The sequence below is a fragment of the Suricata suricatta genome, chromosome 17, assembly GCF_006229205.1.
Source record: "Suricata suricatta isolate VVHF042 chromosome 17, meerkat_22Aug2017_6uvM2_HiC, whole genome shotgun sequence".
Lineage (NCBI taxonomy): Eukaryota > Metazoa > Chordata > Mammalia > Carnivora > Herpestidae > Suricata > Suricata suricatta.
In genome coordinates, this window is record NC_043716.1 from 2,616,952 (window position 1) to 2,641,460 (window position 24,509).

The following is a 24,509-nucleotide window of genomic DNA, read 5'->3' on the forward strand; positions in this document are numbered from 1 at the left end:
GTCCCTCCGCGGCCGGGCTCGTCGTCCCGAGTCTCCCGCTCGGCCCGGTGGACGGCGCCGCGGCTGGAAGTCTTCGGGGACGCCCCAGGGTGGCGGCTCGCGCCCCCAACGTTCTCGGCCTCTTCCTTCCCAGACGCCGGGAGGCCTGAGGGCGGCTCAGAGGGCGTTCGGCCCGGCCCGCCGCCAAAGATCTGTTCCCCCACTGCCGGGAGGTCCGCCTCGGGCCCAGGCCGCCCCCGGGACGACTCCATTCCGCAGTTGGGGGCAGGAACCGAGAAACTGATCCGTCTCGGCTCAGGCGGCGTCGGCGGCGCCTTTAAGGGGCGTTGGTAGAGGCGTGCGATTGGCAGCCGGCTGACAATGGTCAGGACAGGAAGAACACTCTGATTGGTCGCGGCGACCAGGAAGTCCCGGAAGAAGAGCTGTTACAGAGCGGCCCAACCCACGTGAGAGCCCGCCTGGTGGTGCGAAGGCGGTGACAGCTGCCCTCGTCGCTCCGCCCCTACAGGAGGAGGCGGGGCAAATCTTAAAGATCAAGGCCCCTGAGTCCTCCGGGGCCGGGCTCAGACTCTTTCCACCCGCAGCTGTCACGCCCACAATTGTTGCTTAGCGGACCCACCGAGTGGGCACCAGAGATGCGGCCCCTAAGAGAGTTTGTGGGGGATGAAAAGAGTCTGTCCTGCTTGGACCATCGGGATTGAACCACACTTAGTCCATCAGGAGGAATGAAACCAGAATCCTCAGCAGAACTCGGATGGTCCGTTGCATCATCCTCGGCTCACAGACCTGAAGCAGGAACTGGCCAGAGCGGCTCCCGATAGACAACGAAGGAGGCTTAAGGGCTTTCCTGTGCTTTTGCCACTCTGTTCGCTGTCTCCGGCCCCCTCCACGTATGAGCATCTCTCTGTTTGGAGGATGGCGTGTGATCTTGCCACGAGGTAAAATATTCCATAAATGAATGGCTTTGCATGAAGATCGTAGCCCTGATACCATTCTGATCCCATCTCTTCCTTCTCTTCCCTTCGCTGGTTTGCCGGAGCCACACTGCTGGCCTTCACACTGTTCCTCTAACACTGTCTCAGGGATTTGCACTTGGTCTTGCTCGCTCTTTCTTTCTTTCTTTCTTTCTTTCCTTCTTTCCTTCTTTCTTTCAAGGAAAATATCAACCTTGGTTCCTTATTCAAATAGCACCCTTTCAGTGAGGCCTCCCCTGACCACTTGTTTAAAACTGCAGCCACTTTGCCAGCAATTCCCGATTTCCCTTCCCTTCCTTTTGTGCACACCCCTTATTGCCATCCAACACACTCTGTGTTTGTTTATTTGCTCAGGAGGGTAAGGTTGTTTTGTCTGTTTTGATCTGATAGTATCCTCAGTGCTTAGCACAGTGCCCAGCATATAATAGATCAAAAATGTATTCAGTAAATGACCCCAAACCACTAACACATTCAAGATGTGTTTCTGTCACTTGCCCCCAGAGTCCTGAATAATAAACCCTCAGGCCAAAGGTCTCCTCTAAGCTTCTCCCCACTCTCTGGGCTGGGACTGCCACACACCCTCCCTCCTTGTCTTCCCTTCACCCCTCAGCAGGCAGGGTCTCTTTATTTTTTTAATGTTTTTTTATTTATTGAAAAGAGAGACAGAACATGAGCAGGGAGGGGCAGAGAGAGAGAGAGAGAGAGAGAGAGAGGCCAGAATCAGACTCTAGGCTCTGAAATGTCAGCACAGAGCCAGACGCAGGGCTCGAACCCACAAACGTGAGATCATGACCTGAGCCGAAGTCAGAGGCTTAACCGACTGAGCCCCCCAGGCGCCCCAGGCAGGGTCTCTATTAAGCAAGTGATAGAAAAACGCAAGTTGAACCAACAACAACGTTAAAAGAAGGGGACTGTGTTGCGTCTTGCATTAACGGTCTCCAGACAGAGTGTGCGTCAGAGAAGCCTGAATCCGGTGGGCTACGGGTGTCACAGAGGGCCTGATTGTGGTTTATGGGGGCAACTTTACTCCAAGTGTGCGTCCTGATGGCAAAATGGCTATGTTGTTTGTCATTCTTTGGAGGTTGTAGAAGTCTCCTTGGGCTCCTGTAACAAAATACCAAAACCAGGTGTGTCTTAAACAAGGAACGTTCTGTCCTTCACTTGTGCCAGCTGATTGGGTTCCTAGCGAGTCCATTTCGTCTCCACGTGTCTCACACCGCAAAGAGGGCTAGCTCTCAGCTTCCGCTTATAAAGGCACTAATCCTATCAACAGGAACCCCCCCCATGACCTCATCTAAACCCTAATTACCTGCAAAGGCCCCGCCTCCAAATACCATCACATTGGGGGTGGCGCTTCAACATATGAATTTTGGATGAACAAAAACCTTCAGTCTGTAACAGGGGTCATTTGCCACCCCTTTTGGCCTCCCCAGAGCTGAATCTCAGTGTTGAAGGAGCCGCCCACCTCATCAGGCAGAGCCCACCTCCCACTGCAGAAGCCGAGATGCCAAGCCGCCCCTTTCTCGGCCTTCCTGGCACACGGCTCCGGCTCCACCATGCTCTACTGGATCGCGTCTGCAGTAGCTCTTTCCCTGACTGTGCAGACTCTGAGCTCCTCCTTCTAGAAATTCTTAGTGCTCCTACAGAGGCTGCGAACTACCCAGGACGCTCATAATGAAGTCCATTTATCCTTAAATGGCACTGAAGGACTTTCTATTTCATGCAACCAGGAACCCTGAGGACAGCCTCTCACACCTTCCAGAGGGGAGAGAGGAGTAGCTTCCATGAGGCCTGGCCTCGTGCCAGAGCAGAGATGCGTCTTTCCCCAAAGCCCTGGGTAATCTCGCGTTGCATCTTGGTGGCCTAAACTGGCTCAGATGTCAATTTAGTCACACCAGCCAGGGTGTGATTGACGTCGGACCGAGTCCAGAAGCCGCCATGCTGGCAAGATGACCAGGATCAACTCGTTAGGTTAAAAGACTTATGTCGACCTCAAAGGATCGGGGACCAGGGCGGCGAAGGAACTGAAAAAAAGAGATGACAGTACAGCGGGGCACAGGGGACCTGGGGCCGACAGCCCGAGGGCCAGAGATTCATTTTGCATCGTCGAATATACCTTCACAGAGATATGAATCAACAGTGATTGACTACAAGAGCTTAGTGAAGAATGGCAACACAGTACATGTGGTGAAGAGTGCAGGAGGCTCTCCGCAGAAACACAAGGTGGAGAGGAAACTTTGGGGCAGGATGAAACAAGGAGCGGGGTGAACCGCTGTGTTCTTTACTAACTGGCTTCCTTTAGGCAAAACCCATCCCTCTCTGTGCACTAAGGAACAGGCCGCATTCCCAAGGGCATTTCACTCAAGTCCTCTTGGGTTCTTTGTAACCCTGCGATCTCGAGTTTTCTCAGAGATCTTGGAGCCTGGACGAAGCTGCGCCTATGGTCACTGTGGTGTTCTGTTTCCTACGCAGTTCTGCGCCTCCTGGATCTACGGGGCAGGTCAGTTCCGTCCAGACCCAGCTGCAGCACAGTGGGGGGAGAGGGGCCACAGTATGCACTGCATGAGGGGTCATCGAGGTATGGCCCCTGGGCCAAATCCAGCTCACGTCCATTTTTTTTAGGTTTATTCATTTATTTGGATAGAGAGCAAGAGAATGAGCGGGGGAGGGGCAGAGAGCGAGGGAGAGAGAGAGACTCCCAAGCAGGCTCCCCACCATCAGGGCAGAGCCCAATGCGGACCTCAAATTCATGAACCATGAGATCGTGGCCTGAGTCAAAACCGAATGGAGCACTTAACTGACTGAGCCGCCCAGGCGCCCCTTGCCCCCATTTTTATATAGCTTGTGAGCCAGGAATGGTTTTTACGTGGTCAAATGGTCGAAAAAATAAAGGATATGAAAATTCATATAAATATATGAAATTCAAATTTCAGGGGTGCCTGGGTGGCTCCGTCGGTTAAGCCTCCGACTTCGGCTCAGGTCAGATCTCACGTTCGTGGGTTCGAGCCCCGTGTCGGGCTCTGTGCTGACAGCTAGCTCAGAGCCTGGAGCCTGCTTCCAGTTCTGTGTCTTCTTCTCTCTCTGCCCCTTCCCTCTCATGCTCCATCTCTCTCTGTATCAAAAATAAATAAAACATTAAAAAAAATTTAAAAAAAATTTTAAAAAAATAAAAAAAAGAAATTCAAATTTCAGCAGCCATACATTTTATTGGAATACGGCAGGTTTGCTCATTGAAGAGCCGTCTGTCATTGCTTTCATGCAATAACAGCAAAGCTAAGTAGTTTCAACAGAAGTCCGACGGCCAGCAGAGTTAGTGATTTCCTCCCCCACCCCGGACTTCAACAGACAATCTGCTACCTCTTGCACTAAGGGCTGCTGGGAAGTATAAACTACATTAAAAGATGAACTACAGGGGTGCTTGGGTGGCTCAGTTGGTTAAGCGTCTGACTTCAGCTCACGTCATGATTTTACCACTCATGAGTTCGAGCCCAGCATCTAGCTCTGTGCTGACAGCTCTGAGCCTGGAGCCTGCTTCCAATTTTGTCTCTCTCTGCCCCTCTCCCACTCATGCACTTTTTCTCTCGAAAATAAGCAAACATTAAAAAAAAATAAAGGATGAATTGCAGAGAGGAAAAAATTCCAGCCCAGTATATGACAAATCGTTAATAGCCCTTGATCTTACAGGCAAATCAGCCAAAGACTGTATATAACAGGAAGATGGTCAAGGACTCCAGGATGGGTAAATTAGTAGCTCAACAAAACCACGGAGGACCCAGGTTCTTTATGTGCTATCACTCTGTGTTAATCTTTTTTTTTAAATTTTAAAATGAAATCATGTAAAAAATAATAAAATGAAATGAAATCACGTGTATGTAGTCATATTCATAAATATAAACAGGGGCACCTGGGTGGCTCAGTTGGTTATACGTCCAACTTTGGCTCAGGTTACGATCTCACAGTTCGTAGGTTTGAGCCCAGAGCCTGGAGCTGCTTCAGATTCTGTGTCTCTCTCTCTGCCCCTCCCCCACTCGTATTTTTTTCTCTCTCTCAAAAATAATTTTAAATATTTAAAAACTTTTAAAAAGATAAACACATCAAAAGCTATACATCATTAACAGCAAATACAAACGAAGGTAATCTGAATTTTGTTTCATCGAGCCTCAAAACCGACTAGTCTTTTAGTCCTTTTCTTGTACATTATTCTGTGTCCATATTCTCTGCATTTGATTGGATCCCCTGATTTTAGTTGTTTCCTCTGTGACGTTCTCAGCGGGTCTGTATCACTGGCCGCTCCGCTGGGGGTTACCGTCTTTCTGGGTGTCCACTGATAGTCCCTCCAAATCCCAACCAGCCGATTTCCTACCCACGTAGCCCCGAGAAACTTCTCACTCTGGGCTTCAGGACAGATGACCACCAATCTGTCTTGACCTCAGCTGTCCCCATGGGCACAGAATGACTGCCACACCTCCGGCCATCTCGGGAACTAGTTTGGTGGTATTAGAGGTCAGTCAGGTCAACCCTATCCAGGTCTGTCAAGCCACGTCATTGGGAGACAGTGTGACATATACAGCTTTCCCAACCGTTAGACTCGTTCATTCACGTGATCAGCTGAGGCGCACACAATAAATATCTGGGTACAGAGAGTGATCCCACAGATGAGACCACACAGGGCTTGGGATTCTGCAAAGCTCACTAAGGTAGAGGGACTCTGAGGAAACATGGCCTCATCCTGTTCCACATCGAGAGAGCGACTTCGCTGAGATGCAACCGGTGTGTGGGAATGTGTCTCCTGGGATTGGGGAATTCTATTTTCCATTGCTTTGGAAACCCTAGAGCCAAATCCGTTAGGTCCTGTCCGTCTTCCTTCTTTTAGCCATTCTGGTAGGTGTATACTAATGTCTCAACCTGCTTTTAACTTGTATTCCCTAACAACTAATTTTCAATGATGTTGAAAATCTTTTCATGTGTTTATTTGCCATCTCTATAGGTTCTTTGGGGAACATTTTCCCACTTTCATATTATTTTGTTCTATGTATCTCAGGTTTTTAAAAATAAGTTTACTTATTTTACATTTTTTATTTATTTTTGAGAGACAGAGAGACAGCGTAAGCAGGGGAAGGTCAGAAAGAGAGAGATAGAGAGATTCAGAATTCATAGAAGGCTCCAGGCTGTGAGCTAGCTGTGAGCACAGAGCCCAACGCAGGACTCGAACTCACTAACCACGAGATCATGACCGAGCTAAAGTCGGATGCTTAATCAACTGAGCCACCCAGGCACCCTGATTTATTTATTTTGAGGGAGAGAGAGAAAAGGAGAGGCAGAGAGAGAATCCCAACAGGCTCCACACTGTCAGCACAGAGCCCCTGAGACACATGCAGGGCTCAAACCCACAAACCGTGAGATCATGACTTGAGCCGAAGTTGGCCAACTCACCTGACTGAGCCACTCAGGCACCCCCGAAATAACATTTATTAAAACAAAATTTTTTAACTACATGAAGTATAAAAAAGAAAATGTATTCACATACTTGACCTTGATTAAAAGGGCAGATAATCAACAGATGCAGCAAAAGCATTTGATGAAAGTCAACACCTATTCCAGAGACCAAAAAACCAAACCCTTCCTTAATCTGATAAAGAAATAAAGGACCTTTTCCTCCTCCTAGACCACACAGTTGCGGGGAAAACTTCGTGTCCCAGTTCTGCGCTCTATATGAACAGAAAACAAACGTGTGCACTGTGCAAAGGGATCAGTACACCATTCTAGCCTGACGGTCGCGAATATGACTTTAAAAAGTGGGCTCTCCCATCACGAGCTGCGTGACTTCCGGTGGACCACGTAACCTCTCTGTGCATCCCTTTCCTTATCCCTCCTGTGCCAGATCTGAGCCATGAAACAGACAACGTCTAAGGTACAGTAACGCTCTAGGCTGGTGGAGGATGAACCAGAAGGAAAGGCTTAGGGGTGCAGCAGGTGAGAGAAGAGGAGGAGGGGAGAGGCAGGTGGTGTTCGGGGGCAGCAGAGTGGAGGCGAGGCCCCAGTAGCCAGGCCCTGGGAGCCGGAGCGGGGGAAGAAATGACGGGGCTCTCCCAGCCTCCGTCCCCTCCCCATCTAGGGGAACCCCCCCCACAGCAGTCTCCACCTGTAAACGTCTCAACTCCTCCGTATAAAAAGCTTCAGCCTTTATTAAATAAAAAGGAGGTAGAAGACAGAGGAACAGGCCAGCTACCCTCCTTCCAAATATACATACAGGCAGACAGACAGACAGACAGGACCGAGTGAGTGACAGGGACAAGTCACGAGACAGACTGAAGGGCAGAGGGAGGCAGCACCCTCCGAGAGTGGGCCCGGACCCAAGGATGGGCTGCGACCTGGGCCAGCGGCAGCCGGTCGGAGGGGTTATGCTTCAGCAGCTTGGAGATGAGGTCCTGGGCCCCCGTGGGCACGGATGGGGGGAACTTCAAGTCCACCTGCAGGAGAGGAAGAAGGGCCCCTTTGGTTTTATCCCGGTGCTTTATCCTTGACCACCCACTCCACTTGGGAGAATGACCTAGGGCCCCGCACCTGCCAGCGCCCGGCCTCTGCAGCCGGCGAGGTCCCCCACCAGGCACTGTGGCCTGTCCCCCTAACCTTGACGATGCGCCGATAGGTCTCATTGTGCGAAGCGCTCTCGAAGGGCGGGTTCCCCACCAGCAGCTCATAGCAGAGCACCCCGATGCACCACAGGTCCACCTTCTCGTTGTGCGTGCGCCCTTCAATCATTTCCGGGGGCAGGTAATCCAGGGTGCCGCACATCGTCTTCCTCCTGGGAGCATTGGTGGGGGGAGAGCCCAGACACAGCCTGCCTCTCTTTTCCTTGTGGCCCGACAGACAGCCAAGCGGCCCCGGGATGCACAAGCGGGGTGTTTCACCAGGCTCTGACAGGGCCCTTGGGGCAGGAGATGTCACCCAAAGTGGGGCTCCCAGATGGCTTGGTCAGTCAAGCTTCCGACTTCGGCTCAGGTCATGAGCTCACTTTGTGAGTTTGAGCCCTGCGTTGGGCTCTGTGCTGACAGCTCAGAGCCTGGAGCCTGCTTGGGATTCTGTGTCTCCCTCTCCCTCTCTCAAAAATAAATAAACATTAAGGGGCGTCTGGGTGGCTCAGTTGGTTAAGCCTCCGACTTCGGCTCAGGTCATGAGCTCACTTTGTGAGTGTGAGCCCTGCGTCGGGCTCTATGCTGACAGCTCAGAGCCCGGAGCCTGATTCTGTGTCTCTGTCTCTCTCTGCCCCTTCCCCACTCATGCTCTGTCTCTGTCTCTCATCTCAAAAATAAACATTAAAAAAAAAAGGAAAAAAGCCCCAGAGATAGAATGACACACTGGGAGACGTATCTTGAAATAATCAGATCTAAGGGCAATGTTCATCTTAGAATTAAAGGAAATACTGGAGACCTGTCTCTAGCCAGCATGGCCCTGCTGAATAAATCAGGTTCCGTCTCTGTCGGGGAATACTATGAAGCCCCTACAGACGATGTGGGCGACATCCTCAGTGACATGGTGAGAGGGTCCTCATATATTTAGCAGGAAATCGGGGCAACAAAACGGGGCATCTCCTATTATTGGAAAGGTATTGCCGTGCCCCTATGGGACATGAGGACAGATAACACCATGGACACGGAGTGGTATTATTTTGACGGTCCCAGCCATTGGCCCCTAGGGCAGGGCTCCTGGCCCACCATACCTCAGGGAGGGGGCATGCACAGACCAGCCAAAGTCAGCGATCTTCAGCTCCCCCTGGAGCCCCAAGAGTAGATTCTCCGGCTTTATGTCTCTGTGAATCACTTTCTTCCCGTGGCAGTAGATCAGAGCGTCAGCCAGCTCCTCCATGATCTGGGGGGGGCCGGGGGGGGGGACATAACAGGAAGTCAGACAAGGCTGGACCTGCTGCTACAGGCGGCGGACCCCCGGCCGCGGACCCCCAGTGGCAGACCCCCAGCCTCAGGCCCTGCCGGTGCCCCAGGCGCCCGCCTGCCCGGACCGTGGCTGTCCGCTGCTGGTCGAATGTGCGGCTCTTCTGCAGCTCCTTGTAGAGCTCCCCGCGGGGGGCGTACTCCAGAATCAAGTATATCCTGCGGCGGTCGTAGAAATAGTTGTAGAGACGCAAGATGTTGGGATGCCTGGAGGAGGGAGGGGAGCACTCAGGCCGCATCTCGGCATAAGGAAATGGGAAAGAGGACAGTGCCGCGTGGGACCAGCCAGGGTCACACTGGGGACTGGGAGCCCACTGGGGCTAGGTGGCAGTCTGAACGGGGCAGGGACTAAAAGGGGAGCAGAGGGAGGGGAGAGGGGAGAGGAGCTCGGGTCCGCGCGCTGGGCTCGTACTGCAGATGGGCCTGGATTTCGATCTCCCTGCGAAGCTGGTGCTCCACGCCCTCCTTTTCTATCTGAGACTTGAAGAGGACCTTGAGGGCCACGATGAACTGGCTCTTCTTCTCCCGAGCCAAGTACACGTTGCCAAACTTGCCTTTGCCCAGAGGTCGCCCAATCTCAAAGTCGTCGATGGTGAAGGATCGCCTGCTTGGGAGTGGTGGGGGGAGGGAGGGCAGCGGAGTGACGGCGGGCAGTCCCCGCGGTGGGGACCCCCTCAGCCCTGTTTCTCTCCGAAAGGAGTCGAGGACGGACCAGGCTTTCCTGCCTGCATCCCAGCCCTGCCCTGAGCGGCCACCCCTCCCATTTCCACCTGGCCGCTGTCCTACCTCCTCCCGCGCCACCCCAGGCCTGGGTACTCACAGTGACAAGTTGGAGGTCCCAGTGCTGTTCTCCACCGCCTTCTGGCCAGCGGCAGCTGAGCAAACAACAGGAGAGCTGAGGCCCTCCTATGACATCTTCATCCCCGCACCCACCCCGGAGACCGTAGCCCGCCCAGCTCAACCCTGGCCCGGGTCCTGGTTACCTGCGAGCTGGGCGTTGGAGCGGCTCATGAGGACAGGTCCAGGCGGGGTGGCAGGCTCCTTCCGGAGGACTCTCTGGGGCAGGGTGTTCAGGCCAGGCTGAGTCTGAGGAGCAGGGGGAGCTCTGAGGGTGCCTTTGTCCCAGGGACCCGCTTGGAATGTGCTAGAAGCAGCATTTCAGTATTTGGTGTAGGGCCACCCAGCCACCCACCTGTTCAAAGAGGAACACTGAGACCACAGTTTTGCTCAAAACTCCCAAAGCTCTGCTCATCGCTCTGTATTAAAATAGGTTCTTTTGTTTTTTATGTATTTTTGAGAGACAGAGACGGTGCAAGCAGGAGAGGGTCAGAGAGAGAGGGAGACGTGGAATCTGAAGACAGGCTCCAGGCTCTGAGCTAGCTGTCAGCACAGAGCCCGAAGCGGGGCTCAAACCCACGACCGCAAGATTATGACCTGAGCCAATGTCGGACACTTAACTGACTGCCACCCAGGAGCCTCAAGTTTTTTTTTTTTTCAGATGTTTCTTTCTAATGAACTGATCATTACATTTCCAAAATTCTGAAATGGCCAACAGACCATAGAAAGACATTTCTTTAGGCTCCTGCTTGAAACCAACAGCTTCAACAAACTGCTGGCCTTGATTCAGGGCCAATTTTTTTTTTTTAATGTTTCTTTATTTTGAGAGAGAGAGAGAATCCCAATCAGGCTCTGCACTGTCAGTACAGAGCCCAAAGCGGGGCTTGATCCCACGAACCGCGAGAGCATGACCTGAGCAGAAATCAAGAGTCAGATACTCAACTGACTGAGCCGCTCTAAAATGGGTTCTTTTGGGGCGCCTGGGTGGCTCAGTCGGTTGAGCGTCCAACTTTGGTTCAGGTCATGATCTCAAAGTTCGTGGGTTCGAGCCCTGACTCAGGCTCTGTGCTAACAGCTCAGAGCCTGGAGCCTGTTTTCGAGTCTGTGTCTCCCTCTCTCTCTGTCCCTCCCCTGCTCATGATCTGTCTGTCTCTCTCTCTCAAAAATAAATAAATGTTTAAAAAAAACTTTCAATGGGTTCTTTAAAAAATTTTTTTCTTTAATGTTTACTTATTTTTGAGAGAGAGAGGGAGATAGAGCATGAGCAAGGGAGGGGCAGAGAGAGAAGGACACACAGAATCTGAAGCAGGCTCCAGGCTCTGAGCTGCCAGCACATAGCCCGATGCAGGGCTCAAACTCACGAACCCACGACCCGACAAACCATGAGATCAAGGCCTGAGCCGAAGTCGGCCACTTAACAGACTGAGCCACCCAGGCATCCCTAAAATGTGTTCTTAATAAGCAACCTGGGGTGGCCTGACAGAGGAAGCAAAGGACTCATCCCAACACCGAGCACTTCACCTCGCTGGCCCTGGCTCACGCCACATTCACAGGCATGAAAGTGTCCACCTCTACAGTCGGGTCCATCTGGAGCCCCACACTCACTCACAGCAGCCCTCACCCCTGCGGGTAGTGGGAGGCCAGGTAACAAATGCCCCCAATTGAAGGATCGGCAGAGTCACACTCACACTCCCTAAAAGGCTCAGTCTCTTAAGGCTTAGATGAGGTCCTGGAGGTCTTGAAGGCTGTAGCAAATTCCAGTATTTACCCCTTTGCAACCACAGGCTTCGGAGACAGCGAGGGCTACTCCGATGCCCCTGGGCCACTTGTCACTTGCTGCTTCTCAGAGTAATATATACAACTTTCTTTTGTCACTGCAGATGTGACAATGGTTTCTATTTCAGCCTCCATTCCCTTTTGTTTAAGTTTATTTATTTATTTTGAGAGAGACAGAGACAGTGGAGTAGGGGAGGGGTAGAGAGAGAGGGAGAGGGAGAATCCCAAGCAGGCTCCGAGCCGATGGCGGGGCTAGATCTCAGGAAACCCTGAGATCATGACCTGAACCCAAACCAAGAGTCAGTCGCTTAACCCACCGAGCCACCCAGGCGCCCCTCAGCCTCCATTCTTGACATCCTCGCTAAGTGCTCCATGAGGGCGAGAACTTGTGGACAAGGGGACAAATGGACGCTTCAGGACACCCAAGCCTCACCAACAAGGGAGCGAGGCCCAAGAGAGCCCCCTTCCTTGTTCTTAGCCAAGAGAAGAAGAAAGCCTGGTGCCTAAAACCCATTCCCAAGCAATGATGCCAGTACAGAGGTTAACGAATGCGCAAGCTGAACAAAACAGGGTTCAGAAACAGACCCACATATGGGGGGGGGCATTTTATATAATAAAGGTGGCCTTTCAAATCTGAGAGTAGGCTCTCACAGAAAGGTCTTAGGTCAACTGGAAAATAAATCTATTCAGATCTTTCCTTCACACGAGTCCTTAAAACAAATTCCAAATTATTAATCTTAAGTTTACATAAACCCATTCAGAATCTATTTCCTACTTAGCCTACTATTTCAAGACAAGTGCTGGAACCCTGCAACCTGTCTGCTCAGCCCCAGACGTCATTTATATGTGACAAGTAGGCTCAACCCTGCAGAGGTCCTCACAGGCTGGTCAGATTCAAGTTGGCAGCATCTGATACACAAGTTGTAGTTGCAAATGACCACACCGGGTTCTAGCCGGCAAACTCTTGGGACCCAGACGTTGGCGCAAAAACGGGGGCGACTTGGAGGATCATCGCCGCCCCCTCCCCCTCGGAGGGACCTCAAATCCCCAGGCAGGAACGCTCCATGCGGGTGGGGGGAGGGGAAGTGGGAGAGCCCTTACCATCTGCCGGCTGTAGGGCCAGGGGTAGGCGTTCTCTTTCTGGGCCATCCTGGGTGGGAAAGGGGGAGGAGAGCTGGGCAGACAAAGGAAACAGGGCTGTAGGAAGCAGGAAAAAAAAGAAGGAGCGAGAGAGGGAGTGATCCGACAGATCTAACCGGAAGCGCAGGCCTGGGGCTGGTGAAAGGGAGCAGGTCAGCTTGCTGGCTCAACGGGGCGCGCTGGGGTGCTGGTCTCGCCTCCCCCGGCCTCCTCCTGCGCACCCCGAGGTCGGGACCCTCCCTCTACCCTTAAGCTCCCAGCAGCCCCACGGGTGCGCGCGGGCCCGCCCAACGGACCCCCGACCTCCCCGATCGCCTGCCCTCTCCCGGCGCAAGACCCACGACGGGAAGCCAGCTCACCCGGAGTCCGAGCACAGCCACCTTCCTGGCCGCGGCCAAACAACCGAACCAGCCCGGCCCGGCCCGGCCCCGCTGAGGCCCTTTCAAATCTCCCGCCGCGGCCCCATTGGCTGAGCGCGCTGCCCATGCCCAATTCTCATTGGCTGGACACCCAGTGACGTAGAGGGTGGGGCCCAAAGTTAGAGGCGGATCCTCAGGGGCTGCTCGCCCCAGTTCTGGCTTAGCCAAGTTTACCTGCTCCCGGAGTCAAAAAGCTCTCATATCTTTTCCCTTTAATTAAAAATTTTAATGTATCTGGAATTTACCCATCTGTAGGTAGGAACTAGGGTCTTTGTATTTGACCATGGGGAGTTAATTATGCAGCACCACTTGTGAAACAAGCTACCCTGTTCCCCCTCGCAATTTAAACGCTCCCCTTTCCCAGAGTAATCTACAGATTCCATGAAACCTCTATCAAAATCCCAGTAACATATCTTACAGAAGTAGGGAAAATAGTACCAGATTTGTATGGAACTGCCAAAGAATCCAAATAGCCAAAGCAATCGAGAAAGAACAAAGCGAGGGACATCGCGCTCCCAGATTTCAGGCTGTATGACAAAGCTATAGTAATTCATACAGTGAGGTGTTGGCATAAAAATTGCTACGTGGATCAATGAACTGAACAGAGAGCCCAGGAATGAACCCGCACATGTGTGGTCAATTAATTTACGAAAAAGTTGCCAAGAATACACAATGGGGAAAGGGCGGTCTCAAATGTTGCTGGGAAAACTGGACAGGCACACATGGAAAAGAATGAAGCTGGATCACTTTTTTACATTATACATACAAATTAACTGAAAATTTAGATTAAAGACTTGAACGTAAAACCTGAAACCATAGCACTCCTATAAGAACACACAGGCTGTACGTTTCTTGGCCTAAGTCTTAGCAATAATTTTTTTTTTAACTCTGACAGCACAGTCACAAGCAAGAGTTTAATAAACAAGTGTGAGGACAGCAAACTGAAGGCCTCTGGAAAGGAAATCATAGACAAATATAAAGGCAACATAGTGAATGGGAAAAAATATTTGCAAATCATACACCTGACAAGGGGCGAATACCCAAAATAGCTAATGAACTCACACACCTTAACGGCAAAAAACAATCTGATTTAAAAATGGGCTGAAGATTGGAATAGACGTTTTCCCAAAGAAGGCATATAGATGGCCAACATATACCAGAAAGATACTTGACATCGTTAATCATCAGGGAAATGCAAATCGAAACCACAGTGAGGTACACCTTCACCTGCTCGAATGGTTATCATCAAAAACGATGAGAAATAAAAGTGTTGGTGAGGATGTGAGGAAAGAGAGCCCTTGTGCATGGCTGGTAGGAACGTAAACTGGTGCAGCCACTGTGGAAAACAGCATGAAGAGTCATCAAAACCTTAAAGAAAGGGGCGCCTGGGTGGCTCAGTGGATTGAGCCTCTGACTTCTGCTCAGGTCATGATCTCCCAGTTCCTGGGTCATGATCTCACGGTTCCTGGGTTCGAGTCCCATGTCGGCGCTTTGTGCTGACAGCTAGTCCAGAGCCTGGAGCCTGTCTTCAGATTCTGCATCTCCCTCTCTGACCCTCCCCTGCTTGTGCTGTCTCTCTGTCTCTCAAAAACAAATAAAAAACATTAAAAAAAAAAAACTTAAAGATAGAACTACCATAGAGTCCAGCAATTCCGCCTGTGAGTATTTATCCAAAGAAAAGGAAGGCAAAAGTCAAAATGATATCTGTATCCCCACATTCACTCAGCATTTCTTATAATTGCCAAGGTATGAAAACAAATGGCTATGGATTCCACTCTAGTGGTTTTGGCTTCGGCCAGCTCCCAATCCCCACCCTGAGGGAGATCTCTTGTGGACAGCATGATTACCCAGCCAGTGTTCTTTCTCCTAGCCACTCCCACTTCCGGAACGCACCTAGAACGTTGTGGGTCTGAGAGGGAAACTGACCCATCACAGACCCAGGATTGGACACTGACTGATTTATACCATGACCAGAATCATGGTATAAGCATGTGACCCAGTCCGTGGGAATGTTAGGGCTCTTGTCCAGAATGCTGGGCAGAACTCCTTTTCTCCACAAAGCGTGCCTTGCTGCTGCCGGTGCTCCTGAAGGGAGCAGGTTGACAATGAAGCTTGACGTTGTAGAAGGCAGAAAGGAGGCCTGGGAAGAAGCCAAGACTTTGATGATATTGTTACGCCTCTGGATGCCTATTTTGCACTTTCCCGAACGCACTGACTGAAGGGTTTTAGGTATTTGGTGTCAAAAGCATACTCGCTGACACACGTCTACAGACCCAGTCTAGAGGGCTCTTTGAATAAAAGATGTGAATCAATCATTTGACCTACAAAAATACCAGTTTCATATAATTCAACCAAATGTAAATCCACGAAGTCTTTATGGGTTTCTCCATCATTTCCTGACGCTTTGGGCTGCAAGTTACAGAAAATGCAGCTAACAGTGGCACAAACAACAGGCATCTATTTCCTCTTGCATTGCAAGAAGTCAGCAAGTAGGGAGTTGTTTTGTTAGAGACCTGGATTGCCTTTCTATGATTCTCTTCCCATGTGCCTTATGATTGAAAGATGGCGGCCAGTGGTCTGTGCCCCTTTCATCAGGATAAGCAGAAGCCTTTCTAGAAGTGCCCAATAGATTTCTCGTTAGCCAAAACTGTGTTACGTGAGCACTACAAAGGACACTGGTAAAGTATCTCTTGCAGCCGCTACAGGGAAGCCAAGGGGTGGGGGGAGAAATGGCTGTGTGCCACGGTGGCTTAGTTTCATTCTGGGGAGCCCATGACTAATACAAAAGTTCAAAGAACTGTGTATAATGAGGTATCTCCAGAGATTTGGGGACCAAGGGCAACCCTGCCATTTGTGAAAAAATGATTTTGCTTCTGGAGGTGCATCGTTTTTGCTCAGGGTCAGGCCAACCCGGCTTCTCAAGATCAGGGAGGGAGCCCGCCTCCACTGTGGTAGCTTCCTCAGCATACTTGGCCTAGAGAGACTGGCTAATGAAAACGCTTTGTAAAAATTCTATCACCTGCGGTCTACTTTATTCCTCAGGACCCAGCCAAGGGAGATGTTTCTGGAATGTGTCAGGAAACGCGGTGCATGGGTGGGACATAAGTGATTGATCCAATGCGGTGTCCCTGTCCCTCCACAGTCTTCACATTCCCACTTGCACATTTTGCCAGAAGATATTTGGCCTTTCAGGAGTCTCTGATTGGCCAGCTCCGGACAGGGATTTGCATTATTCATAAACAACAAACCAAAACAAAAACTCTCTGTCCCATCAGTTAGGCAGCCATCAGCCGCCTGTTCCATTAGTGAACAAAATCTCTGTTGTTTCCCCGAGAGTTTCTGGAGCTGTCGGTGAGGGGGAGTTGTCAGTCAGTGTTCTTGCTGGGGCGGAACTTTCCCAAGACCGGGAAGGGGTCGGATTAGATCGCGTTCCAAAGATCAGGGCAGGATGGGTGGGATACTATAATGTCCATGGCACACAGATGTTAGTTCCTTGTATTTCTCATAGTAGAATATCCCCCAATGAAATTTCAGAGTGGGAATTCTCCGTATCGACCAATAAGCCTCTTTCAGGAATGAGGAGTAGACTCAGAAGGATCTAGAAGGGGCTGGTTGGGGGGAGCCTGGCCAATACTCCCAAGGACTGGGGGTAGGAAAAATGGGGACAGCTAGCTAATGGCTACAGGGTTTCTTTTCAGGGTGATGAAAATGTGCCGAGGCACCTGGGAGGCTCAGTTGCTTAAGCCTCGGACTGAGGGTCATGATCTCACAGTTTGGGAGTTGGAGCCCCACATCAGGCTCTCCAGTGTCATCGGGTCTCCACTGACCGTGCAGAGCTTGGGATTCTCTCTCTCCCCTGCCCTCTTTCTCTGCTCCTCCCCAACTTGTGCTTTCTTTCTTTCAAATAAACTTTAAAAAATTAAATATAATAATAAAAAAGAAAACATTCTGGAATCACATAGTGGTGACTGGTGCACAACTGTGTGACTATTACAACCCTTTGAATTATACACAGTAAAATACTTAAGATGGTAAGTTTTATGTTAAGTGTATTTTACCACAAAAAAATTATGAAAAAAATTACAAAAAATATATTAAAATACCAAAAATACTTTTAAAAACACTTGCATAACTACTATTCAATTATTTCGATTTTAACTAATTTTGCCCTGTTTGATTGTGTGTGTGTGTGTGTGTGTGTGTGTGTGTGAAATAAAAGGCATCCAGGTGAAGCTCTGTGCAAAAACATAAGAATTAAGTCTCTGTATACTGTTTCTTTACTATTTTCTATTCTTTTTTTCTGAAACTCCTCTGAGAGGTAATCAGAGCTTTTAATTCTATCCTCCACATCAGTTAGCTTGTTTTTTCATGCTTTTGAAATTTCTTGTCCCTCTGTGCTGTGTCTTGGGTAAATTCTTGAGTTCTATTTTTTTTAAATAGGTAAATCTCTCTCAGATTGTGCCCAGTTTAGAATGTAAGATAGACCTAGATATTTTTTTACGCTTATTTATTTATTTTGAGAGAGACAGAGACAGCGTAAGTAGGGGAGAAATAGAGAGGGAGCAAGACAGAGAGAATCCCAAGCAGGCTCTGCATGTCAGCAGGGAGCCTGATGCAGGACTTGAACTCCCGAAACCTCAGGATCATGACCTGAGCTGAAACTTGGAGTTGGACACTTAACTAACTGAGCCACCCAGAAGCTCCAGTAGACTTTTTAAAAAGATTTTTATTTTTAAATGATTGCTACCACGCTCCACCCACTGAGCCAGCCAGGTGTCCTTAGACTTCTTTTATTACATCTGTCATCCATGTGTAAGATTTCTAATTGGTCAGTTGCATATCCATATAATTTTATTAAATCTTTGTCTTTTTGTCTCATGATTTGATTATTTATCTTTTTTTTAATTTTTAAATCCTTGTTTAGTTTTGAGAGACTGAAAGAGACAGAGCATGAGCAGAGGAGGGGCAAAGAGAGGGAGACAGAACCCAAAGCAGGCTCGAGGGTCTGTGCTGATAGCCTGACATGGGGCTCAAACCCATGAACCACGGCATCATTTGAGCTGAAGCCAGACACTTAACTGACTGAGCCACCCAGACGCCCCTGCTGTTTATCTTTTTACGTACCCCAATCATACTTACTCTAAATTCTTTGCCAGACTGCTCCACAGACTTATTTTCATAAGTTTCATAATTTCTGTTCCAGTTACACTTCTTCATAGGTTTTGGGATTTTGGTTTGCAACTTCATCTTGGCTGGGAGAGTGCTTCATTTTGTCTTTTTCTCTCTTTCCTCACGTCACGCACTCCTCCCTGACCTACATTTTGGCCATTGCTGTTACCTCCTCGCTCTCTGTCAAAAAATCAGTTCTTATAATGGTATTTGGGGGCCCCTGCCCCACTGTGATATTGGGGGTATCTCAAATGCAGTCACGGAGGAGACGGAAAGTAGGACGCGTTTCCGCGCTTGAGCTACATCTGAGTCCTCCTGCCCTGTTGGGCCTGTGTTTCCAGGCAGGGAGTGGTGGTTTGTTTTACAGCCTCCTTTTCTGAAACAGGGATAGCGCTGAGGCTCTGGCTTCCCTCCCTGTCCCGTCAGGAGCCCTGTTTCCTTATAGGACTTTAATACCTTGCTGCTGCTGCTGCGTGTTCAAAGCCCCGAGCCCTGCATATCTGTACCATGAGCCCGTTCAAGGCTGTGCATTTGGACTACTGAATTGTTCCTTTGTAAGCCTCTCTACGGCCTTTCGATTCCCTATATTTTATGTTATCTATCAGTGCTATGTATCTGAAGCAAAAGGGGGCGGGGCGGGAACTCACTTGTGCTGTTTCTCCCAAAAATCCAGGTTTTTCCTGAACCCCAGGATTTTGGTGTGGGCCCTAGGTTGGTGTAGGACGAACCTTTGCGTCTGTGATGGGGAGCGTGGCAAAAGGGGAGGGCATGTCTGAAAGTCAGAGGCAAGGCTCAGCTCTAGTGGACTGAGAGCATAGCCCCCAGGTGTGGACGGATCTTTCGAATTTTCCAGAGAAACTAGGAATCTAGATTTACATGTGAAATTGACTAAGTGTTGGGAAATTAGTCACCAAACATGTCCGTGGGCTGGACTTGGTCTATAGACTAGAAATATTCCATCCCGAATCCCAGGGGTCTTTGGGACCACCAACCACACTCTGCAATCATCTTTCCCTTCCCCTTGGTCACTCCACAGGTGGGCTCTTAGGGGACACCACGCAGGAGAAAGCCCGTGGGCTGGGGTCTTACGGGTCTGCCTCGGAGCCCACCGCTCGCAATGTGCTGCTTGACGCTTGCTGAGTGTCAGCTCTAAGTGGGCATAGTTATAAAGCCTTGCAAGCGGCTGTCAGGATGAATCGAGGCAAGGTCGCTAGCGCTTGGGACCGTGGCTGGCAAGCAGCAAGCCCTCGGCGTCAGCCATCATTATGACGACCTCATCCCCTGGCCCCAGTGGATGAGAGCAAGATCTTCCTTATGAATTACATGTAGTGACTGAGCCTGGCCGAAAGCCGGAGAGCGGCCAGGGAGCGGAGCCCAGGGCTCGGCGAAGCACAGAGCCCAGCCTGCGCAGGGGTCTGCCCTCTCAGTGGTGCAGAGCCGCCTAGCCCAGGTCTGGTGCTTTCAAACAAATGCACTGTTAAGGAAAGATATGTCCAGGAAGAAATTTCCTGCTGGGAAAGACAAGGCTATAGAGTGGCTGGCCTAAACAACGATCAATTCTTGCTACATCCTTTCTAACAAAGAATCTTTATTGTTCCAAGTATATTTTCTGAACAAGAACTCGGAGCTGCCCATGAGCAATTTGGGTTGGGATGCCTAAGATATTGGAGATTAAAGGTATCACTGTTGAAAGCTGCAATAGATTCCGACATTGGTATTTTAGGAGAAAACCCATACACTTTGGGAAAAGCAAAATCACAGAAACACGTAGGTCTGAATTTTTATCATAAGGAGACAAATGTGTTTTTCCCCCCTTTCTTTCCCCGAAAAATACCAAAGCATATCTAGATTTCGAAAATTGCAAGCTTCTATGACCCCGACGTGATTTGAACACGCAACCTTCTGATCTGGAGTCAGACGCGCTACCGTTGCGCCACGAGGCCTTCCCGAGTGCGCGGTTGCACGGATCTCGTGAACAGAGCTATCGTCAGCGACAAGGGGCGGAGCCACGGCCGCAAGGCCGGCCCCGAAGGTTCTATCCAAGTCCTTTCGAGAGCCGCGAGTGGACACCTAGGGATCAGACCTTGTACAGAGGGTAGACGTTCTCAGGCGCCCTTGGCCTAAGGCTGTTCTTCAACCTGGCGACAATGGAGTTCGCCCAACAGAGAAGCGACCTGTGCGTTTGGGACTTATTTCTGGGGGTGACAAAACCATCGCGGTGTCACTGCAGTCCTGGCCCCCTGGACAAATCTTAGATGTAACCGCAGCTCTCCCGGCGACTCCGAAAGCCCTTCCACTAAGGTTCTCTGAACTTCAGTTTCTTATCTGTCGGCTGCGTGTCACCTGCCGCTTGGGTCACGGCTTCCTTGTCCGTCCTAGACTCAGGCTCCGAGGAACCTCACTCAGGCCGGACTCCTGCATACGTTCGGAAGTGCTAGCGTAGGAAAGCAGCTTCTCCAGCAGGCGTTGGTGGTATAGTGGTGAGCATAGCTGCCTTCCAAGCAGTTGACCCGGGTTCGATTCCCGGCCAACGCAGTAACTCTAGTTTTTGAAACTTTTCCCCGTCCCCCGATGCCGCCCTCTCCGAGAGCAGGGTTCTGCCCGGACCCTCTCGCACGATCCACAGCCCACACTGAGGACTGTGCGATGAGCTTTTAGAACGTGCCCGAGAGGGAAGACCGACTGTCTTTTACCTTCTCCCTTCTCTCCCTCTCCTTCCTCTTTAAAAAATAAAAAAATCCATCCAACAACCCAGGATGCTTGGTTCCATGTGGGATTTATTATGGGAAGAAGGAAAAAGCAAAAGGCGCTTCTCCCCGTCGGGGAATCGAACCCCGGTCTCCCGCGTGACAGGCGGGGATACTCACCACTATACTAACGAGGAAAGAGCTGAAAGGGGGACTCTGCGGCTCGGGGATCTGGCGTCCGGCACGCGCTGGGCCGGGGCTTGGCTCCCTGGGGCCAGCGGGAGTGCCTGCGCTCGCTCCCAACAGCGACTGGGCGACTCCGACCGCGGACCGCCAGCGGGGATGCGGGGACCCGACTTCCAACAGGTTCGGCCCCCACCCCGGTCCACTCCAGGTCATGCACAACCCCAGCAGCCGCGCAGGAAGGAGAGGGCTGGCCCAGGTGCGCACGTGGCCGCGCCGTCCCGGCCCCGCTGTGCCGCACGAGCTCCCTGCGGCCGCCGGGTGTGCACCTAGGTCAAAAGAGCTCCCAGTGCACCTGCTCCAGGCTCCCCGCTCGCTCGGAGGGGCCGTAGATGCTCCTGCGCGCGGGGCGCCGATCCGCTCGCCAACGCCCGGGGCACTCGCCTTCGCGCCAAAACCGAAGCCGGGCTCGTCCGGGATTTGAACCCGGGACCTCTCGCACCCGAAGCGAGAATCATACCCCTAGACCAACGAGCCGACGCGCTACTGCGCTCGCGGACGCCTTTAGAGGTCGTACCAGACTCACCGCGGTCCTAGGGCCACGACTCACGGGCCGCAGGTCCTGGCGCGCCCGCAGAGACCACTCGCCCCGTAGTGGCGGACTCCGGAGCCAGTCCAGGAATCACGGCTCCCGCCTGCGAACGCGGACTCCTCCCAGGAAATAACGTCGGGGAAGTAGGAGGGAGTGGTCTTGGCTTCCCTCCCCCGCCCCCTAACAACGCGCAGCCCTCCAGGACTACCTTGAGCGCCCGAGTTCCCTCTTCTTTGTGGAAAGCACTGTCTCGAGTGCTACCCTGTAACCTCGGGTTCAACTCTTGCCACCTGCGCCCGCCGTCCTTGGACGCAGTCCTCTGGTGCAGAGCTTTAAAGATAGGCGGGGAGTTGCCTTGCTGGGGACAAAGATTGCGCCCTGAGATTTCAAGGTGAACACCTGCTCTTCTCTCTGTCCCTGCACCTGTCCCTCCTCCTGAAGTGACGAGCAGGGCAGGTGTCCAGACAAGGGAATAATTCCCGGGGCCTCTGAAGACCCACGGAGGAGGAGTCATTGAGATGAATGGCTGGCGGGGCTGGGTAGGGGACCGGCTTTCAACCTGCGTGACTGGGGGCGAGGTGCCAGGTCTGGCGACCAGGACCGCCCCTGCAGTCCAACAGCCCTAGTAGCACCGCTTCCAGCACTTTCTTCCTCTACAATCAGGCTCCCCTACCCTCCCGTCTGCCCTCCACTGTCTACTTACCTCCTAGGATGGCCGGAAGGTGACCCTTCTACCTGCCGTCTAAGACCCCCCAGGAAGTAAGGGGCTCCAAGGCAAACGCCAAACACCGGTTAAGAGTGCCGTCTAAGGCCAGTAACCCGACCTTGGGGCCTCGGAGGGTCTCCAGGGCTGTTACCCCCTAGCAGGGTTTCTAAGCTCTTAGGACACTCCGCATGCTCTCACCTGGGGCTGCCTGGAGTCCTGGAGGGAGCCGGTAGGGCAGCCGCCCCCCACCTGCTCCAGGGAGCTCGTCCAGCATCTGGTAGCATCTCTGGGCGGAACCACTTTGTTCCATGTCCCAGTCCTGAGATTTGTGGGGCCAGGCCCTTCCTAATGCCCAGCCCACAGGCACTTTGGTGGGGAGACTTCAGCGAACGGTTCACCACTTTTTCTTTTCCCAGTGTCCCTGGCCAGGGGACGGGGAAGGGCAGCAGAGAGCATGCCATCCTGTCCTGTCAGTGTCCCAGGCCTTTTCAAGTAGATGATGTGCTCAGGGCTGGTCTCCTGGCATCTCCCTCCTCTTTACCCTTTTGCAATTTCTCTCCTCCTCTTGGGCGCCAGCTTTCCCCCAGGTCTCTAGTTTCCGCTCTCTCACCTGGTCTCAGGCACGTAATCCACACAGAGGTGGAGCCCTGCATCCCTCATAGAACATGGTCCCTTTCCCTAGAAAAACATATACGTCACAGACTTCACCCATACCCTGAAATCCCACCCATGGACCCCACTTTTAGGATCCAAGAACTAAGGTATATACGGATCACTGTTTAATTTGCCGTATGTTTAGACTTTAACAGGAGTCAAAGCTTTGCACGGAAAGATGGCGTTCTAAGCTGTAACTTCCGATAGTCACAGCTGCTGGGCAAAGACTGGGTGGGAAAGAGTGAAGAAATGTTCTTGGTGAATCTGAGTTGTTTGCACCTCTGCCCCCAGACTTCCCTAGAGTGCTAAGGATCCCCGGCTTCAGCCTGACTGTCTGCCTCTTTTCAGACTCTACATTCGACCATTTACTGAGTCCTATGTATATATTTTTTTATCTCAAACATGCCTGGCATTCAAACCTTTCTTTCCATCTCTTTTACAACTGCCCTGATGCAGGCCTTGGACATTACTATGGCCAACCCATCTCCATCTCCCCCCCTCCCCCCCACTCACTCTGATCCCTCGTGTTATTCTTTTATGTAGCATCTATCTAGCATAATATCTCATTTAATTTTTAAAACAGTTTCCTTGTGTTTATTGTTCTTCCCTGCTGTATTTCCAACACCTAGAAACACGGGCTGATACACAGGACCCATTGTCTGAGAGAACGTATGGCAAATTTCCACTTGGTCTTCAAGACTTAGCTCACCTCCTCCAGAGAGCCTCCCCTGATCACTGTCTATTCTCAAGCCCCATGAGATGCCCCCTCCATGTTTTCCTAGCACCCTGTCCCTGCCCTGAGTGCAGTGGGTTGTGATTTCCTCTTCCTTCCCAACCATCCCTGGGAAGAAGGGCTGTGCCTTTCCGCACAGAGCGGGGTCCTCGCTTTGGCACTAACCAGGCCTTGGCAGTGCGGCATCAGCACCTGTCATCCCCAGATAGCAAGTCCTTCAAGACCATACTTCTGCTCATTTTAGAATGGTTCGGGAGCCAAAGGATTGCATCGAGATCTTTCTGCCTGTCTTCCAGGAAGTTTAGGCCCTGCCAAACGCCTGTAGAGCCTGCTTCCTGTCTCCTGCATCCACAGCCTTCCGAGGTCGGCTTCAGGGCTCCAGAAGTGCGGCCCCGGGCTTCTGCTCTTGACCTTCTGGAGACCTCCCCCGCCCACCACAATGAGCGCTCTTCTGCTCTCACTGCCCACATTCCTGGTCCCAGCCCGTCCGCACCCTCTGGAGGAAAGCAGATAGCACGGGTTCTCTGCAAACTCCTAACCCGGACTGCCCACTAGTATAGACCGCTGAAGGTAACTGTAGGTAAAAGAGCAGCATATAGGAGATGCACCCCTCAAATTCTTTTTAGGGAAAAAGTTATTTAAATAAATAAATAAATAAATAAATAAATAAGTATATATATGTGTGTGTGT

The 24,509-nt window shown here is 51.3% G+C and overlaps 2 protein-coding genes and 5 non-coding genes across 14 annotated transcripts in view; 1 reads left to right on the forward strand and 6 right to left on the reverse strand.

The window, feature by feature from the left end:
* BORCS6 (BLOC-1 related complex subunit 6) overlaps positions 1 to 357 on the reverse strand; it is a 1,717-nt gene extending 1,360 nt beyond the window's left edge. The window contains exon 1 of the mRNA XM_029928806.1: positions 7 to 357. Coding sequence (XP_029784666.1) covers positions 7 to 251 — 245 coding nt within the window. The 5' untranslated portion in view covers positions 252 to 357. The remainder of the gene's footprint in view (positions 1 to 6) is intronic.
* Positions 358 to 7,132: 6,775 nt separating this feature from the next.
* Positions 7,133 to 21,838, reverse strand: AURKB (aurora kinase B). Of its 8 annotated transcripts, none has more exons than XM_029928859.1 (9): positions 13,036 to 13,143; positions 12,638 to 12,733; positions 9,907 to 10,009; positions 9,744 to 9,798; positions 9,336 to 9,527; positions 8,992 to 9,130; positions 8,695 to 8,843; positions 7,605 to 7,779; positions 7,133 to 7,444 (listed from the first exon to the last, which is right to left on the reverse strand). In XM_029928859.1, exons 2-9 carry the CDS (start codon positions 12,683 to 12,685, stop codon positions 7,271 to 7,273), a joined length of 1,035 nt encoding a protein of 344 aa, XP_029784719.1. In that variant the 5' UTR covers positions 12,686 to 12,733; positions 13,036 to 13,143; the 3' UTR covers positions 7,133 to 7,270. The 8 variants fall into 8 exon arrangements, with proteins under 8 accessions (XP_029784719.1, XP_029784717.1, XP_029784718.1 ...); XM_029928857.1 differs by having other exon boundaries at positions 9,336 to 9,530; XM_029928858.1 differs by having other exon boundaries at positions 9,336 to 9,530; positions 12,638 to 12,710; positions 13,036 to 13,142.
* LOC115283116 lies at positions 10,420 to 10,556 on the reverse strand. The gene has a single exon (XR_003904924.1). It is a non-coding gene; the product is annotated as a small nucleolar RNA SNORA2/SNORA34 family (small nucleolar RNA).
* TRNAW-CCA lies at positions 20,136 to 20,207 on the reverse strand. Its single transcript has one exon. It is a non-coding gene; the product is annotated as a tRNA-Trp (tRNA).
* TRNAG-UCC lies at positions 20,728 to 20,799 on the forward strand. The gene has a single exon. It is a non-coding gene; the product is annotated as a tRNA-Gly (tRNA).
* On the reverse strand, positions 21,077 to 21,148 carry TRNAD-GUC. The gene has a single exon. It is a non-coding gene; the product is annotated as a tRNA-Asp (tRNA).
* Positions 21,600 to 21,671, reverse strand: TRNAP-CGG. The gene has a single exon. It is a non-coding gene; the product is annotated as a tRNA-Pro (tRNA).
* Positions 21,839 to 24,509: the final 2,671 nt, after the last annotated feature.